The following is a 19,092-nucleotide window of genomic DNA, read 5'->3' as shown; positions in this document are numbered from 1 at the left end:
GGGATTGTATCCTATAGTTAAACTAAAGCCGTAAATGTAGTGTGAGCTTGTGTATGTTTCGGGTGCTATGGGGGCGTTAATGGTGTATTTATTATGATTTCAGTATCAGTCGTAATTGCCGACACTTGCCGACAAATTACAGGGCGGCCGCTCTTAGAAGCCGGCCGAGTCGAATGGAGTTATCGATATATCGATACGAGTTTTACGATTTGCAATAATTGATAATGTTTTGACATTTAGCTAAATTGCTTTCTTTGATGTTGGGTATAAATCATTTTTAGGTTTGATAGCGTGAAATAAATTTATATGTGTATAATTTGAAAATGGTTAACAATTTTGTCCCTGTGTTAGATTACCGATAAATTCGGTAATGCAAATACATACACGTAACGTATAAAATGAATCGACGTAATTGTTAAAAGAATAAATGGCCGCTCATTTATCATGTAGGTACCTACCTACGAGTCGCACAATTAATTCCATATCACTGCAATAACTCTTGACGAGGTGAAACCTTAACGCTTGCGGTTAACAACTTGTCGTTATTAATATCTAGTAAGTGAATCACAAATAATTAATGTTGAGACTTGACTCTTAGCAAGCTTATGATACTAACCATGCTACGATTAATGTGCAAATGTATGTATGGTAGCAGAAATGTTGATACTTTACTGTGTTTACTATGTTTAAAAACAAGGCTCCGATTAATAATTTGAAACTGACGAAAATGTAAAACAATGAAGATAGATTAAATTATGAATAGAAAATAAATACAACAGAAGCTGTTTAAAACTAGGACATCGTTAAAGTTAGAGGAAATAGGTATAATGATGCTTGAATATGTGCAAGGCGCTTATCGACACCCATAAAAATACCCACTTATAGGTATAATAAATACCTCTACGAAAGACTTAGTAGTATAGAAGGAAGACTTAAAAGTAACAACAGCTTATCGCAGCTTCTAAATTGTTTATTTTTCTCCATTAAAAAACAACGAATAACTACTTTTTAAGTCCAACGTACCGTCAACATTTATCTGAAGGCATCACTACACGCGGTAGCATTTTCGTCTTAAAAAACAACACTAAAAGCATCCATAAAGGTCAAAACTGTCAGATTGAGTAAAATGACAGAACGAGAGTGGCAATTTACTACCTGATTATTATCAGCGAGCTGAACTGTATTATAAGTGTGAGCCGAACAGTAGCCAGCCAGCATCGATCTTACGATACGACCATTAATTATTCCACTTTCTAATAGACTTCTGGTGAAGTGTTACTAGGTGTGAATGAACTGTAGCTTTTTTAGATGAATGTTAAGACGGTCAATGATAATTAAGACAATGTAACGTCGAATTTTAATGAACTGCGCGTGTAAAGTGTTGCTTACAGTACAATTTTCCATTTTTGGCAGTTATCAAGTACTGAGCTTAAATATGTGCTTTGAAAATTCGAAGTATTTTCTCTAGAATCTTGACCATTGAGCATCTGCAATAATGCATACAATATATCTTTTTAAATTAAATCCATAAGGCGGTGAGAAAATACCTGACAGTTAAAGGAATATAAAAGAAGAAAACCGTTACTATTGAGTAACTAATTTCAAAAGTCTCCAAGTACTCAATTTTTTACCACGTATCAACACGAATAATTTGAGTTACTCATGGTCGAATCGGTAGCGAGATGAAGGAAGCCCCGTAATTGTGTCGATAACATCTCGAATTAGCCGTCAATCAGTCGAGTGGTGAACTATCAACGCCGGCGATGCTGTATCAATTAATCCGAATCGGTAGCCGAGTACTGACGTGCACCGAGATTAGATTATTAAAAGGTTCACTAATTCTGCCCATCGCTACATCTAGCGGGCGTGACTCAGCCACTAGAGATTCGTTGCATCATTTCCTAATTCATGCGCTTGAAACTTTAAGTGGTTTAAAACTAATACAGCACGTTTAATATCAATAAATCTACATCGCTTTGGTTTCTAGAATGTTTAGATGGCTTTATTAGCTTGGAATTAAAGTGAAGACGGGGTACGAGAGCCAAGTTTTACATGTAGAGATGCAGGTTTCATGTTTAAAGGGCACGATGTTTGGAACCGGTCGCGAGGGCCGACGATGGGCAGTTAATAGAAATGCGGTTTAATTTGTCGTTTAGGGCATAATGAGGAGCGAGCCCTGTGATTACGCGCCGCGCCGCCGCCGGCCGAGCCCGCTGTTGACGTCGACTGTTTCCACATGCCTTGTACGAGTACTACAAGTTCTCGAATATGTGAACATCGAACTAATTATAGCTTTTCTTTTCATGTTTTTACAGTTTTTTTTTTGCTCTTTATTTACAGCTGTAGCTACAACATCTTGTTTACAACATTTGCCATTTACAAAATTTACCTATACAATATCTTCACCTGTATTCTATAAATTTAATTTGGTCTATTTAATCAAACATTCTAGACACCATAATAACTAAAATCGTATTATAGGTACTTGTCTCTAGGATAATGACTACTTAGGACTTTACTATGATAATGTAAAATCGCGGATCTAAAATCAGAATCGTAGTGAGAGTGAGTCGAGTGCCCTTAGTAGCGGAACTCATGGGAACGTCGAGGTGTGCCTCCGGCTAATTCTCGCCTCGCACCGGACGGCACAGCTTAAACGTAATGAGTCGAAATCGCTACATGAAATAATTCCAAGAGTAGGTATGGGTACTTCGCATTTATGAATGTAAATATCGTTTAATCATCGCCGCTTTATAATATATTTTGTAGTTACATTTCTCAACGCTACGTGTTCTTTTTTATGTGATAGGAAAATCGAATTTCGTTTTCATCTTCGAAACAGTGTCAGAACATTTTATTGAATATTAACTTTGTTTTTACGCTTAAAATGGATTGAAGAAATATTAACCTAGAATACTATTACACCTACTACGATTACATTTATAAATGCAAATAGAATCACAAAAACATACTTTGGGTTATTGACATTAATGAACCTGTACCTGTATAAATTAATTAGGTAGGTACCTACTTATTTTTTTTTTAATTTTAATTTACATCCTACAATAAAACATATGTACCTACCTAATCAGTTTAATTAATTTTTTGTAGGTATGTATTTTTCGGTGTCATACATTAATATTCAATTAAAAATGATTAAAGCATCACTGATAATAATTTTCCATAGAGTACGAACTTGAAAATATAAAGTGCTATTCTTTTTATCATCCGAAATTATACAATAAATTAAAAAACGATTTTTATAAAACAATCTTGATACTTGCGTCAGTTGCTTATCAAAAAACGTATGAAAATGCCATTTAGGCATTACCTCGCACCACACGGAATGCGATAAATTAAAAATATTTTACACCTGTAATTTCGTTTTAGGTTTCGATTAAGGTGATACGCTAACACTGGCCCTAAATCGGTGGTTCGATCAGCATTCAGTTTCGTATCGTCGCAATCAGCGAAGCACTTTTAATCTTTTATTCATGTTGGTGCCGCACGCCGCACAAATTGCAGGGCGGCCAACCTAATGCCTTTCAACTGCTCCTAATAACCTGCCAATTTATCAAACTCGCCTCGAGCGCATCGATCCTCAACAGTTTTGATGTTACCTTGACTGACATTGTATAAAAGGTGCAAATTACTGAGCACATGGGCTTTTACGCGATGATTAATTGTGTAAAAATTTAAGCGAATGATGTTATAAATCTTTTAATTTGCAATTTTTGCCAACCGAATGTTGTACATACCAATGTCTGATTCTTATATTCACTTTTAACTTCTTACTTGCTAATTTACTCGTACCAATAACATCAACATAGGTACATTAAAACATTAGCTTTTAAAACAGAAGTCAAATATATCCTGAACTTACCGATCAAAATCTGTTAGTCTCGAAGAATCTCGAAATCCTTTCGCGAAGGGATTGGAGTCGATTTTCAGCTTCGTTATCAATTGATTCTGATACGCTGTGACAGCCGTGAATACTGTTTCAGGGAAGATGAAGGTTCTATGCTGTTCTCTGGAAAGGTCTGTGATGGGCCCGCCACCTTCTCGAATCTTCACCAGGTGAATCCGTGGTTGGTACCGGTGCATTGAGTTCAGAACGATCTGTGAAAGAAAAAGAATTTTATGAAATATTACAGCTAAAAAAGTACGCAAAAAACTGCAATTTTAAAGTAAATACACAAATCAATTTAGCATCGTTTTATTATTTCTATACACATTAACTCATTTAATCCAATTTGTCCAATTTATCTTGAACGACAACTTAAAATGGCTTCTGGAATTACCGCAAAAAGTAAGGTCATTGAGTTATGTCTTCATTATATAAAATTAATATCATACATTTAGATGTCTTTAGTTAGTGCATCGTTAAATAATGAATAACATTTAAAAGACAAATAACTCGCAAGCTCGTTAACAACAGTGGCTGACTTATGCAGATCTTGGGAGAGACAGATGCTCGAAATGGGACAACGGGCGCACCAATATGCAAATACAGTCATTAGGTACACCGCAGACACGCATACGATTAGACAATTAGCTATACAATATTGCAACATTGTATTTTATGGTATCATTACGATCCCAACGGACATCGAGTTACATCTAAGTGGGTAGCCTCGTTGTAGTTATGGTTAATTGCCGACGCGCGTGCGAAATAATAATGGCAAGATGATCTTTAACTTTTACAAACGTAAAAATGTATATTCATGAAGGAACAATAGTAAGAAAGCCTAAATTTAACAATCGATTGTTGTATAAAATAGCTCTCACAAACACATAATTAATGTTTTGTGAATTGTTCAATCTTTGTAAAACGGGTGCTCACGCAATTACCCGACTACATACTTAAGTCATTAGAAATACCAAACAAATGCAGCTTTCCTGTCGTTAATTAATTTATTAAAACTGCGTGCGTTATCTACGTATTATAATGACAGTGGCGGCGATTTCTCATCACATTACATTGTCGGTAATTAATTTGTCGGCCTGCGTTGTAGGCGATGTGACGCGCTGATAGTCCCCGTGTCGGCAAATTGCTCTGACTTGCCGCCGCTGATGAGATAATTAACTTTGTTAATTAATTAATTTGAATATGTAATGTGCGTTTTAGGACTAATGCGCAAATGTATAGATCAGATACATACTGCATTCTATGATATAAAAATGTAAATATAATGTAAAGCAATAATTAATAGACGCAAAAAATTGTTTTGTTTTGGATGTATAGGTAGGTACTAGGTACATATACTTGTAAAACGATACCAGTAGGTAGGCATGAAAGAAAAAATATTTCGTATGCCAGTTCAGAAAAAACAACGCAAAAAGTTCTAATTACGATATTTTAAAACGTAGTAACTTTGAAGATGTTTTTCTATTCAAAAATTCTCAGAGAATATACCTACCTAACCGTATTTTCAAACAATCTAGGTATTTCGAATTTGTTTCAATACCTGTATAACAATACAATGTATAGCTATTTCTTGCCCTATTCATTTAAATTTACCAATAAAATTTTAACGTTTTACCAAAACACAATAGGTGTAGACGTGAAGTGATATTTTAATTGAGTTTCCAGCTTCGACTTCCACATAACCTTGTGGAATCAAAGGTTCGTAGGCGTGGCTGGCGTCATTAGCTCGCCTCTAATTTTCACACCTGCGCCTTAATGAATTATGGACCGACCATCCCAATAACATTCTCATAATTACAATCTTCAGATTTGATGATAACAATTAATTAGTGACTGTACTCTGTTTCTATTTTGGGCAATCATCGTCAATACAAATTACGGGGGTATGCTTGGGATCTCTAATGTGTGGGATGAAATATTTATATAGGGTCATTGCGCCTGTTCGCGTCCACATGCCTATTCGCGTCCATTTTGCGGATATCTTTTAGAAAATTCACGAAAATAAGTATACTTTGAGTAAAATTGTAATAAGAAAAATGTCCGATAATACCTCAATGTATAAGAGACACGCACACATATTCAAAATATGCCTGCGCACCGCCTATCCTATTAAAAAAAATATTTAATTTTGGCTATTAAACGAGAGAGCTAAAACGCGCGGGATTTTAAGAAAAAAATAGTGCGTAGCGTCGCGTTTGACGGTTAGTATCTTATTGTTAAATGTGAATTTTTGAATATGTAACTGTTTCTTTACTTTGCTAACAAAACATGGAATAGTATGGATTATAAATCAGCTTATTTCTTTTACAATTAATAGCTAAAATAAGGTGGACGCGAATTACTACACCGAATTTGTACAACTTCCGTTTTGCGTCCACGGTGGGCGCAAACTATACCTATAGTGCATAACAATAGAACATATTGCGTCCACATTGTTTTTCATTACTTAGCAATGAATTGTTTGTTAAAATATGTAATTTAAAATAGATTGTAAATTTTTGACTAAGACTACAAGTTGATAATTTAAATTTTCATTTATATTAGCAAATTTTTATGCTATTTTTTCATTTTAAAATGGGTATTCTAAGAATGAGACTAGTATCTTTGAGAATGAGAGTCTGTGGTTAAGAAAATAATATGAACAAAAAATAAATTTAATTCATTAGAAAATCTCTCAAAAGGAAAAACCGGAATCCTTGAAGGATCACTTTGATATCCGTCCGTCTGTATGCCCGTCTGCCGGTCTGTCTTTCTGTCAAGACCCTTTTTCTCAGTAACGCGTGGAGGTATAAAGCTGAAATTTATATTGAATACTCAAGTCTACGGTCCCTTGAAGCAGTGAAAAAATCAAACTTATAAGCCAAAGCAATCAAAAGATACAGCCGTTTATGCTGCAAATTTTCGCAAATTTCGACATTCGCAAGGGAATCAAAACCTACAGGGTACTTTACGTGAACACAGACACTTGTAGTTTGGTACGAAGCAACGTCTTATAGCACAAATAAGTGAAACATTGAAAAAATAATCATTTACAGTTAAAACATATGAAAAAAAACAGGTTAATACGGAACCCTCGGTGTGCGAGTCCCACTCGAATTTGGCCGGTTTTTATTAAATAACTATATTCATAAATAAATAATTTATTAAAATCTAATTTTTATTTGCATTTATCTGATAAAATATCACCCAATACACTCTTAATTCCTTTTCTAAGCTGGTGGACGCGAACTGGTCCACGGGTGGACGCAAACTGGAATTTTTGGACGCGAACTGGGTAAAACGCCTAATTCTGCTATTTGTCTAGATAAATAAAAACCACATGATATTTCCAACACAATTGAAAGTAAATCTTAAAATAGACTATGTATTGAACACGTTACATAAATTTTGCGTTGAAATTTGTTCTGGAACATTTTTATTTTCTCCTTCAAACTTTCCAACTGCACTAAGTGGACGCGAACAGGCGCAATGACCCTACACGATTCTATTTGTGGTAACTGGTAAGAGTGCCTTAGAGTATTTATACCGTGAAATATATATCTAGACAAAATTGAATCCAAAAAATATGAAATGCCTCATATCTATAAAATACTTATAACTACGAAATAGGAAAAAAAATGGAACGTTTATAAAAAAAAATCAAGATACACACACTGCGGTATGTAGGTAGGAATGTAAGAGTTGGAACAGTTAGATAAATAGATAAGTTGAATCTTTCAAAACAAAATATATTTTTGAAAAATAAAGAACTCAGTTAAGATTTAAGATGTGTAGATATGTAGGTAGATACTAATTAAGAAATACACACAAATCTCATCTGTTTACAATTTATGGCAATTAAAACGAAGTTACACGACTTATCCATTTAGCTCTCTAATGTAGAGGCGTGAAAAAAAAACCAATAAAACTCTTTTCTAATAAATTATGATTGCAAACTTTTTATAGCAATATCCACGTACCTACTTTGATTTCCAGTTTTTTTTACCGCCTTATTGATCCCTCCATTATGATCCATATTAGTTTACCAATCAATCAATAATCGTAAATCATGCTTCTATCTCGCAAATGCGACTTATTTGTCTTTCATAAAACAACAAAAGATTTACTTGCAGGTGATAAAAAGTTGCAATAAATAACAAAATGGCACCCACATCATTCCCAAATCCCAATACAGATAATTTATAACAATATTGATTTATAGGGTTAACGCTATCACTCATTAACTGGTTTCTGTGATCTAGTTGTTTTGCTGATAAAATTTAACTTTTTTGCATGTTTTGTTCAATTTTGCATCACCAGACCTTCATCATTTTGTAGGTCAGAAAAAATCTGACAGAATTGCAGAATTTAGTTTTCTGATAGGTAGACCTTTGAAATAAATCTATTATTTTAAATTAAGGATTTTATTTAATATGACTTCAGAATAAGAAAAACATCTCACTTTCAATTGTGGATAAATGGTTTGTGATCTTTATGTTTTATCTTCTTCTATAGAAAATACTTTTTGAATTTACTGGGTAGGTAAATGAACTATGGAATAAATTGTAATATGCCTTTTAACTTTTTAAGCCTAAATATCGTGAAAGATGATTCAAAGTATCTAACACAATATTATAATAAAATTGTTTTAGTACAAACAGTTTCGCTTCAGCTAAGCCGTGATAGCGTACCTACTGAGGCGACGACACGCATCGCTTTGAAGGGATGTACGGCCTCGCCCCTTGCTTTATCAACCGAACGATATTAATCTTTAATATCTAAGAAGTAAGATATAATATAGCACGATGGGGAGACCAACATATAGATATACTTGCGGTGGGGAGGCGTTGGGAGGTCCGTGGGGAGGGGCGGTATGGCGGCCAGAGGGGGACAGATGGCTCCCGACCGCTGAGCGAGTCGCACGTCTTAAATGCTTTATGTTGATAAGGACTGTTGACTGACTGTCCTTTAGAACTAGGTAAATGATAAAAGTTTAAAGTATGTTAATAAAATGAATGATTTATTTTTAATGGTTTCATAAGCGTACCCAGATGTGTTTATAAATTATTATAGCATTTAAAAAACTATAATATTCTTTGATTGATTGTTCTAAACTTATATTTTTCGATTTTATATTAATTAATGGTTAAAATTTCTGATTACCACATTGAAACAATTAATAAAGCTATTTCAAAATAGGCAATGTTGACATTATAATACTTTTTGAATATTAATAACCTGCTACCAACGTTTAATATTCGGACAGCTATTAATAATGATAATTAAGCGATAAAATGTATTATCATAACGGAAAAATTATTCGAGTTTAGAATCATATTATTAATATTTTATATAGACCAAAATATGTTTGTCCACTAATGGCCAAATGTTTGTTTATCCATTAGCTCAGCCTTGTCATATAAATTAAAAGTGTCGAGAACATAATGAGAATAAACTCAATAGGTAAGAACATATTTTTCAAATAAATATTCATTTTAAAAAAATGTACCTATTCGTAAAATACATATATAATGATACCTCAATGGATAAGTACCTATGTTACATACAGACTTGGTAATATTCTATGATTTCTTTACCCACTATAAAATACCAATAGTTTGGAAAATCCAAAAGTGCACGCCTCATATTTTTTTTAATAACTATTTATTAATTATTATTTTTGTTTATTTAATAACAATTAAACCACATCGAATCAGACCCTGAAAAATGAAAGGGTTCTATTCCTGAGCATACTCAAGCGTAAGAGAAAAAAAAAGACTCGATTAGTAAAGTATTTCGGTCGCTATCGTGTTAACAAGAAAATCCTCCGCACATACAGACACACGGACGTCCAAGACAGAACTTTTTTAAACTGTTTTTTAACTAGTTTAAATAACAAAAATGACATCAAAAATATCATGAATGTTAAAAATAGTGTTTTTTCTTAATATGTGTGTGTATGTATTATCACAAGTGCAATGTATGATACATAAAGACATTTTAAGTTTGAAAAATCAGATGTTTTGCGCGAAGTGACAGTAGTACCCACCTCAACGCTTCGCTTATGAGGCGTGCAAAATTATAAATAAACTGTAAGATAGGTATAAGATTTGCTACTCAACAATCTTTTACTGGAATAAAACCGATAGCAAAAAGATTAACTTGTACAACGTCTAAGTAGCTAGTGTACAAGCTACTTGTATACAAACATCCCATAAGCATCTAGATTCTAGATCGATCTAAACGAAGACAAAACAGTAAGATGTCACTTGTCAGTCCGGACTCGAGCCGGGGCTGGTAGATAAGCACAAACCAAATATCGAGATAAGCCTTTTGATATCTTAGATCAAAGACTAGATATTATTATATAGCCTATAGAAATTTTTCTATTTAATCTACAAAAAACCTAAACTGCAATACAAAACAAAACCTCTTGATCCTCGTCTACTGGAGCAATACAACTAGGTAGGTACCTATCCAGTTCACATTTTTAAAACAGCAAATGAGGACAAAACAGTGAGATGTCAGTCCAGAGTCGGGCCGCGGCTGGCGGCAGGTTGATATAAGCCTTGTCGATATTCCGATTAGCGCGCGAGGCCCGGGCTTACGTCGGATTGTCGCCTCCGCGCCGCTCCGACAAATTGCCTCATTTGTACCTACCACCAGATACCTACCGCGCGAACCCGCTCACATCCCTGTTTACATTATGCGATACATTTTACTCCACATATACTATAATGCTAATGTTGCAAGTTTCAGCTGTGTACTGCTCAATTATTGCAACGCATCTAATCATGTATAATTAAGTGGAAAAGTTTGTTTTTGTTTGTGAAATAATTATCGAGGCAAGAATAAAATATATGACTGACTTTCATTTCTTGGTCTTACTTTCTCTAATAACTAATAAATAAGTAAATAAATGACGAATCGACGTAAAAGAATTAATTTACCAACCAATTCCAACACTACCTACCCGTAGGCGAATGGGAACATGAAAAGTAGTCGCCTCTAGCGTATATCTTTATTATCAACATTGATTAATATAACTTAATCGCCGATAACGAACCGACACCGTAGCTTTATGATTTACTGACCGCTAGAACAAATATTGATATTAAACGAAACGAATATTAATAAACGTAGAGTTCCGTATAAAATGATAAGTAATTCGATTCGAGCTGTCACTTCTACAGTAAAAATAATGGATTTATTTATGCAAACACGGTGTCCATTCAATATTATGAGATGTCAACAGAGCAAAGCGCTGGACGTGGGCGATGAACATTGAACAGCCGAGCTCTAAATGTGTTCATTTTAATATTTTTATGGCACTTTTATTCAAAACAGTGAAGTCACTGTGAATGATCCGTAAAATTAAATATATTTACGACGTATAATTTTGAATGGGTAATTATGGCATATTAATTTATCAAATTATTATATCTATTAATTTTAAAGCATCCTGTGTCAAATAAAACTATATTAAATCTGATTCGATTCACATCGAAATACGACCTATATGATGTTTTTAATATCTATTCTAGCGTGTGATTATCTCTTTTGGTACAGGCCAGACCAGCGTTAATTTTTATTTGTTTATAAGTCTTTGTGGTGGGCATAAAAATATGTCGTTCTCAATGTTGTTTTGTACACGACTGTCCCCGTAATGTCGGGGTTAAGTCAACAGTCGCCTTATACGATGAGATACGACGCTTTAAAGTAGCGGATTTCTTGGCATTTTCATTAGTTATCCGTGCAGCTACAGATCCCTTTTTATAGCGAGAATAATGTCCATAAACACACAAATATTATTCGTTCAATACATTATGACGACACCTCAGATCTTAGTACTTGCAAATATCATTTCTCATACAGCATACCGTTTGCAATACCGTCGTGTAGATGTAACATAATATTTATGTTGAGGAAATATTCGTTTTATTGCTTCTTAATGTCAAGGTGGCAATCGTCTGCTCATTTGTTGAGTTATCTATGACACTTAATTAATACAAAAATTATAGTTTTATGTTCATTGTATATTTAATTAATATACATTTATTAACAGTTATGAATAGGCTAGTGTTAAAAATTACAACTAATTCTATCAGCATCCTTTACTTTCTCTAAAATTGCGCAAAACCCATAACATCAGAGCAACCACAGTGCAATATTTAATAAAGATTTATTACTTGTTAATCATCTTGCAAAATTCCAATATGCATTATCCCCAATGGCTGAGTAGGTATTCTACGTAACTCGTAAGTAATGTACATGGAATGAACTGGCTCATCACAATTATTTCTAGAATGTTAAACATTTAATTTTAGCATTTGAACAAAACTTCATTTGAAAGGGGAATTTCTGTCGTATTCGCATACAGAATAGAATATCAAAACATGCTATGTTCCTTTCTGGAGATATAATCGTGAATTTTACACATAATAAAACAAAAAATAATTTTAATAAACATGTTATAATATAGTTTGTGTGCTCATTATCAAATACAACTAATTTATTTTTGTTGCCAATAAATATTCATGAGATACTGTTATGACACGTTATGATAAATACACCTACCTACATACACAACATATTAGTTTTAATAATATCAGCTTCTTTTGTATAAACTTATGAATTTAACTTGTTCGCAAATTCATAATTAGTACGTACGCGTAGGTACGTACTTCTGTAAAATGTAAAAACTATTGTAAAATACGAGTTAAATATTAAGATGATATACCTACCTAACTACATAAAGAGAGTAAGATAGATTTTCCTATAGCTCAGTGAGTAGGTAATCGGAAATGATTATTGATTATTGACATACTTAACGTTAGGTATTTATAAATAAAATACAAATACTTGATGGTTGGTGAATGGTGATAAAGTTACAAATAAGAAAAAAAATGTTTTTAATACAATGTATATAGGTATTAATATTAATAAAATAATTATTTATAAAAATAAGATGAATATTAAAATTTTAACATTGTTACCAGCAACCTACATCACTTCTTTAAAGTCAATTAAAAACGGAAATAAAAAATCCTAAAACGCATCATATATTAAATTTAGTAAGGCGAATGTAAAAATCAAATACGGCCACAAATTGAAGTGAGAAATGTGTTGTCGCAGCGGTCGCCCTCCGGGAGGTAAGGCGACCCGCGCTGGACACCGCGACTCCGCTCGAGGTATCATTACGGCCTTTGATTAATACACCTTGTCCTATCAATGGCATCGCGTCATAAAGATAGTCAACGCTCATAACTCTGCTAAATGAACCCGCCTTCGAGAGCAACCGCCGAACTGCATTTGCATACAATGCTCCCTACTACCAGTATTTTTACAAATAAACCACATTCCGATCGGCAATCCGACACGAATACGCGTAGAAAAATACTGTTGCATAACTGCCGAGTAAATATTGACTGTGATCACTCGTTTGCAGTAAATTATATGAAAAAACAATGTGCAATAACTCCGTCCAACTTTCAATACGACCAATTTACTTCGACGAGCGGTTACCCATAAAGATACAAACGTGAGTTTCCAAGCGGACGTGTTTGCTTAGAGACGAATTCTATCGGCAATAATTATCAGGTGAGAGTGATTTGTGTTCGAGTTTTTAGTTGCTAAGTAACGAGACAAAGATTTTCCTCTAGGGCTTCATAAAGTTGAGGATTTAGTGATCGCGCGCCGACAACGGAGGTGACAACAGACTGCGTCGTAAACATTCTGACGCGCGTCTTCAAAACAAACAAACATTATGTAAATCAAGTGTAAAGAATTTTCGTTCGACCGCTGCCATTACAAGCAGGATTTTGTAATTATAATATGTATGAGTGTCAAAGAGGAACCATTGTAACTACGTATTTGACAATTTTCGTGAACGCATCTCGTTGCAAAATGAGAATGTACTTTCTAAATGCAAATATATTTCAACAGATTTTATCTGTAAAAAGGGTAATAGGTAATAAATAATGTCAAATATACTATTTTGTTTCAAACCTTATCAACAAGTTATTTCCTTTACGGCGCTAAACTATACCGTATACGTCTAAACCTAGATAGAATTGCAGGCGTAACTGATAATAAGATGCCAAATTTTATCCTTTACCATTAAACCGAAGTTTTGAAGACTTATCTACATACACCAGCAATTTAAGTTTTAGTAAGGCGTAAAACAGATGGGTACAAATTGGCATATCGTCGGTTAAATAGAAAAATGACCTTATTCAAAAAGTACAAATTTTACAGTACAACCGTTTGAATTTTTTAGTTTCATTAAAATTCGTTTTTCTATAAAAGTGTTATATTTACATAGAAGTGTCATATATCATTTAGAAGGTATTTACGAGGGGTTTTAGGTGGTGTGTGTGTTAATTATTTATTTTAGAAATAGAATCATTTCTAGCAAGAAGTGTCTTTTTTCTACATAAAAAAAAATATATGACAAGCACGGATTTTCTAAAAAAAGATGAGAGTCGTATTTGGTTTTTAACGGCTCTTTATCTTCTGCATTATTATAAGCTGCGCAATGATCCTTTTTTGGAGACCAAAATGAGATATTGAACTCTTTGGTAAATATATTGTAATATATTTGATAATCAGCATGAGGAACATTTTCTGTACGACATTTTGTAACATAGTCTCTATGTAATTGTGCAATAGAGAGACCTCCTTCAATGTATTCCCGGCTCGTACTAGCTCGACAGTAATGACTTTCAATTCTAGGTATAGAATTGATATGTTCTTTAATCCCATCAATAATTGCAGTGTCAAGCTTATTGTGTTTACCATGCTTGCCTCTTTTGTCATCTTTCAGAAAACCCCCAACTACAGAGTTTTGCACTGAAATTACTGTTCTAATCGGTCTGTCTGATATACCCAGAGAATTTTTAAAAAAAGTCTTACAAACTCGAATTAAATCTCTGTCAACTTCAAAATTAAATGCATGATTATAATCTTTTCTTGTACTTCCTTCGCGAATATATCTGTACTTCGGTTTAATTGCAGTTACATGTTTATTGATAAATTGACGTTGCTTATCTAAACCTCCCAGTTTCCAAAAATTCATAAAAATAAGTTGCCTCTTCTCCTCACTAATCTTGTTATAACATTTCAGTTTACATTTTTCAGTACATGTTGGTTTCATTTGTCTTTCTGGCATTGGTTTTTGTGACTTAGGTTTAAAGACTTTATTACTCATAAAAAAAGACTTCGATGTCGATATATACGCTTTTCCACAATTTCTTAATAGCTTAGCTTTATTTTTTCTCCATTCTTCAGGAACAGCTTTTCTTTTTCTGCCCTTCTTCGCTTTATCATTTCCATCCTGAACTGTATTATCATTAATTGTAGCGGTTTCATCCTCCGAAGATGATGACACTGCAAGATCTTCGCGTAGTACAAAATCCGGGTCATTATCTGTATCGTCAGGCGAGAAGTCATTTTGACTATCAGGTATGGAGTTGGAACAACTATCGTCATCATCAGAGGATATATCCGATTCCGATATTATTATATTGCTTGAAATCTTGGAATGGAGAACGTCAGTACTTTCTTCTGATACTGAATCACTTACGGGAGTTCGCACAATAATCCTACTAGGCCCAGGTTAATCAATCGGCAGGTATGGAGTAATTTGTGAATCCGAAAAAGAATTTTTGCTAATAAGATTCGACGTCTGAACATTGTTATTCAAATTATTCAATGGAGTGCGTATGGAATTAAAATCAGTTTGCAGTGGCTCTACGTTAATAATCTCGCAAAATTTGGATGTGGATACTATGTTTGATGGTTCTATATTCTCTGTAGCTGAGATATAGCCCTGGACAACTACTTCAGATACGTTAGTTATCTGTTCTTCATTCTTCTCAAGATTATTTTCAGAAAGTCCCTTGGACATAATCATTTTTATCATTTTTTCACCACGCTTCATCCTAAAACAAAGAATTAAACTAATCAAGCCAATTGATGTAATATAATTTTAAATTGTAAAATATGATTTACGTTTTGATACCACGTCTACTAAAACAGACACAAATAAAAAACCGGAAAAGTACGAGTCGGACTCGCCCATGAAGGGTTTTAAGAACCTCCAGGTAAATTTAAAGACCTATCCGATTAAATAATTCCGTTTTTCGGTTTACAGAATGTACATCTACCTAACTACAAAGTTTCAACTGTGTAATCCTTATAGTCTCGGAATAAAATGGCTGTGGCATACGAGACAGACAGACAATCATGACGAATCTTTATGGGTTTCGTTTTTTGCCATTCGGCTACGGAACCCTAAAAAGTATAATAAATATAAAAATGAAATAAAAATTATAAAATAATAGAATCAAAAAATCCTAATCCTTACTAATATTATAAATGTGAAATTAACTCTGTCTGTCTGTCTGTCTGTCGGTCTTTTCTTCACGCCTAAACTACTGAACCGATTTGTGTGAAATTTGGTACAGACATAGTTTGGAACTTGAGAAAGTACATAGGATAGTTTTTATTACAAAAAAAAAATTATTCCGGACATATAGCGCCCTCTATTGGTCAAAACAAAATACTGCCGAAAGTAACTTTTCCCCGCGAACGAAGTCGCGGGCAAAAGCTAGTAGTATAATAATTATTAACTTGTACTTTTAACGCTAAGATCTCATAAAATGCGTTTAATTTTACAAGATACACGACATTTCTTTACAAAATCCATACAAAAAGTATTTTTCATAAACAAACACAGTCATATTAAAAATTATGACATTTTTCTGATAAACTTCATGCAACTAAATGTGCAAAAACTATATAGAAAAATGTAATTTGTCCAAATATGTCATGTTTCACTAACTCCATTTCACAAAACGTAGTCACATTTTTAAAAATGACCTTTTTCTATTTAAGATATTGTCATAGTTGGAGTTCAATTTCAAAGTAACAAGGTAATTTCTCAAAGAAATACATTTTTCTATAATATTTCTTACCTTTTATAGTCTTACCCAAACACAATTTTTTAGAAATGTCACTTTTCTTCAAAAACGCACGTGTGTTCAGTGTCGTGGCCGGTGGCAAATCACAGAGGGACATTTTTCTACAATCATAATGGCGGATGACCACAGAGAATCGAAATGACACTTGCGACATCTAGTGAACTTAGCGTGAACTTTTTAAAGTGTCGTTTTTACATATAAAAGAATCATATAAGTAGACTCGTTTTAGGTGATAATCTTATTTTCCAAAAAATTTGAAAAATGTCATTTTTCCATTTAATCGACGATATTCAAGTCTGTGCTCGCCTATTTCTAGACATTAGGCGTTATTAGCCACCATCTCATTTTTAATATTATTTTACATGTTTAGTCATAACCTCTCGGTATTACGTTCTCAGTAAAATATTAGAAAAGCACGAAGGTACTACACTTTAGTATTCATAACAGTTTGTATAAATGCGCACTTCACAATGGCGCTATAAGTTCGACTCACTTCGACTACCCGGACTTTATTAACTTGCGAGTTATATTTCAATAGAAATTATTACGTATTATGCAATATAGACTCGTAAACTTTTACTTTTCATAAATGTACAAGTTTTTTCTCACCAAGTCACAGAGAGATTAACATACCAAACCAATAATAAATTGAAAACACCGTTTATTTTGAATATGCATGTTTTGTATCTTATATCATAAGCAAATATGATGTAATTTAATTTAATTGATTCACTTGTCAGAGTGTGGAATTATAATGAAAAGCTTCAAGATACCTTTGCACCTGTTATGGCATTTGGTATGATTTACAGCACTTCACTACCGCTGCGCCCGCAACTCGCTGCCATTAATATTGTTTATAACTCTTAATTATGACAGTAATGTTATACTTTTAATCCAATTTTCGAAACTTTCATCAAAAGTAGGCAGCAATTTTAATTCCTAATTAAATGTATTTCAGTAGACCTATTACTTTATTTGAATATTTATTTAAAATTCGGTTTTTCCTAAAAAAAGCGATAAATCTTAGTAAGCTCGATCGAATCGATTTAGGTACAATAGGTTGTAAAAATCAAATACTATAATAATTCATACTGTCTATAATATAAACATTGTAATTGTATTGTTTACATCATAGGTGTCATTTCATAACAATGATGTTAAGGCAAAATACTATAGATGACTACAAAACTAAATTATGCGATAATGGATAAAAATAGACGATTACATTGTTTGTTGTTCATTCAAGGTTGGGAAAAAGGGCAAATGTAAATAAAAAAATACACTGTCGTCAATACGTAATAGAATCCAAAATATATATACATTTAAGAAGATGTAGTTAAGCTATTGAATACTGCCTTTATCACCAGCGTATTTTAGGTGATAGTAATGAGACATCTTAAATTTTAATATTATTATAACTTTGCTCCCGAGGTGTATTTAATAGGTGTAGGTGTACGGACGGCGCCGCAGGACGCCACCGACCTCGAAATAACTTATTAATTTATATTTACATTACACTACTAAATGAAATCACCTGTCTGCATTTGTTTTTATAACTTTTATGTTCGTGCAAGTTAACGACGTGAAAATATCAACAGTAATTAAAAACGCAAGCGCTCGCGAATTGATGTTAGTGTTTAGTTATTGCGAGAATGGAGAACGGTGTATTTTATTTATTTGAATATTAATTTGAAGGCCGACTCGAACAATCGATATATTCATACATTATCTGAGTATTGAATCTGTAAGACTTGTTAACTAATTCATCAAAGCAAAGTCACAGCTTGACATTCGGATCAAATATTGGATACAATAATTATTGGTACTGAATAGTAATGATATACTTCAGTAATTAGAATTGAATATATGAACGAAAAAATTATGAGGTTGTTCTTAACAATAGTAAGAATATAATATCAAAATAAAGGCAAAATTATTCAAAACAGTAGTACCAAATTTAAACAAAGGCATGTACGAGTAGGTACCGATTTATTATTTTAAACAAATCGCTTTCGGAAATACGGTTATAATTACAAGTTCAACAGTAGGTAATGTATCATTATGTAGTTTTAACAATATTCGTTAGTTTAATAAACGGTCAAAAAGCCGCCCATAAATCATTAAGCACATTCGTCATTAGTATCGGACAAACCAACAATTTACGTATATCCATTAATTAAACGTATTTTTCGAAACGCCTTA

The 19,092-nt window shown here is 33.2% G+C and overlaps 1 protein-coding gene across 1 annotated transcript in view; it reads right to left on the bottom strand.

Annotated features, from left to right (window-relative positions):
• The window catches only part of LOC149910297 (T-box transcription factor TBX20-like), a 59,073-nt gene that overhangs the window by 3,063 nt on the left and 36,918 nt on the right, over nucleotides 1-19,092 (bottom strand). The window contains exon 5 of the mRNA XM_090112191.1: nucleotides 3,884-4,119. Coding sequence (XP_089968317.1) covers nucleotides 3,884-4,119 — 236 coding nt within the window. The remainder of the gene's footprint in view (nucleotides 1-3,883; nucleotides 4,120-19,092) is intronic.

The sequence above is a fragment of the Colias eurytheme genome, chromosome 2, assembly GCF_061535395.1.
Source record: "Colias eurytheme isolate Ceu_HAF_F1 chromosome 2, ilColEury1 Martin Lab GWU primary, whole genome shotgun sequence".
Taxonomy (NCBI): domain Eukaryota; kingdom Metazoa; phylum Arthropoda; class Insecta; order Lepidoptera; family Pieridae; genus Colias; species Colias eurytheme.
Note: the sequence above shows the minus strand (reverse complement) of the source record. Positions and strands in the feature narration are given on the sequence as shown.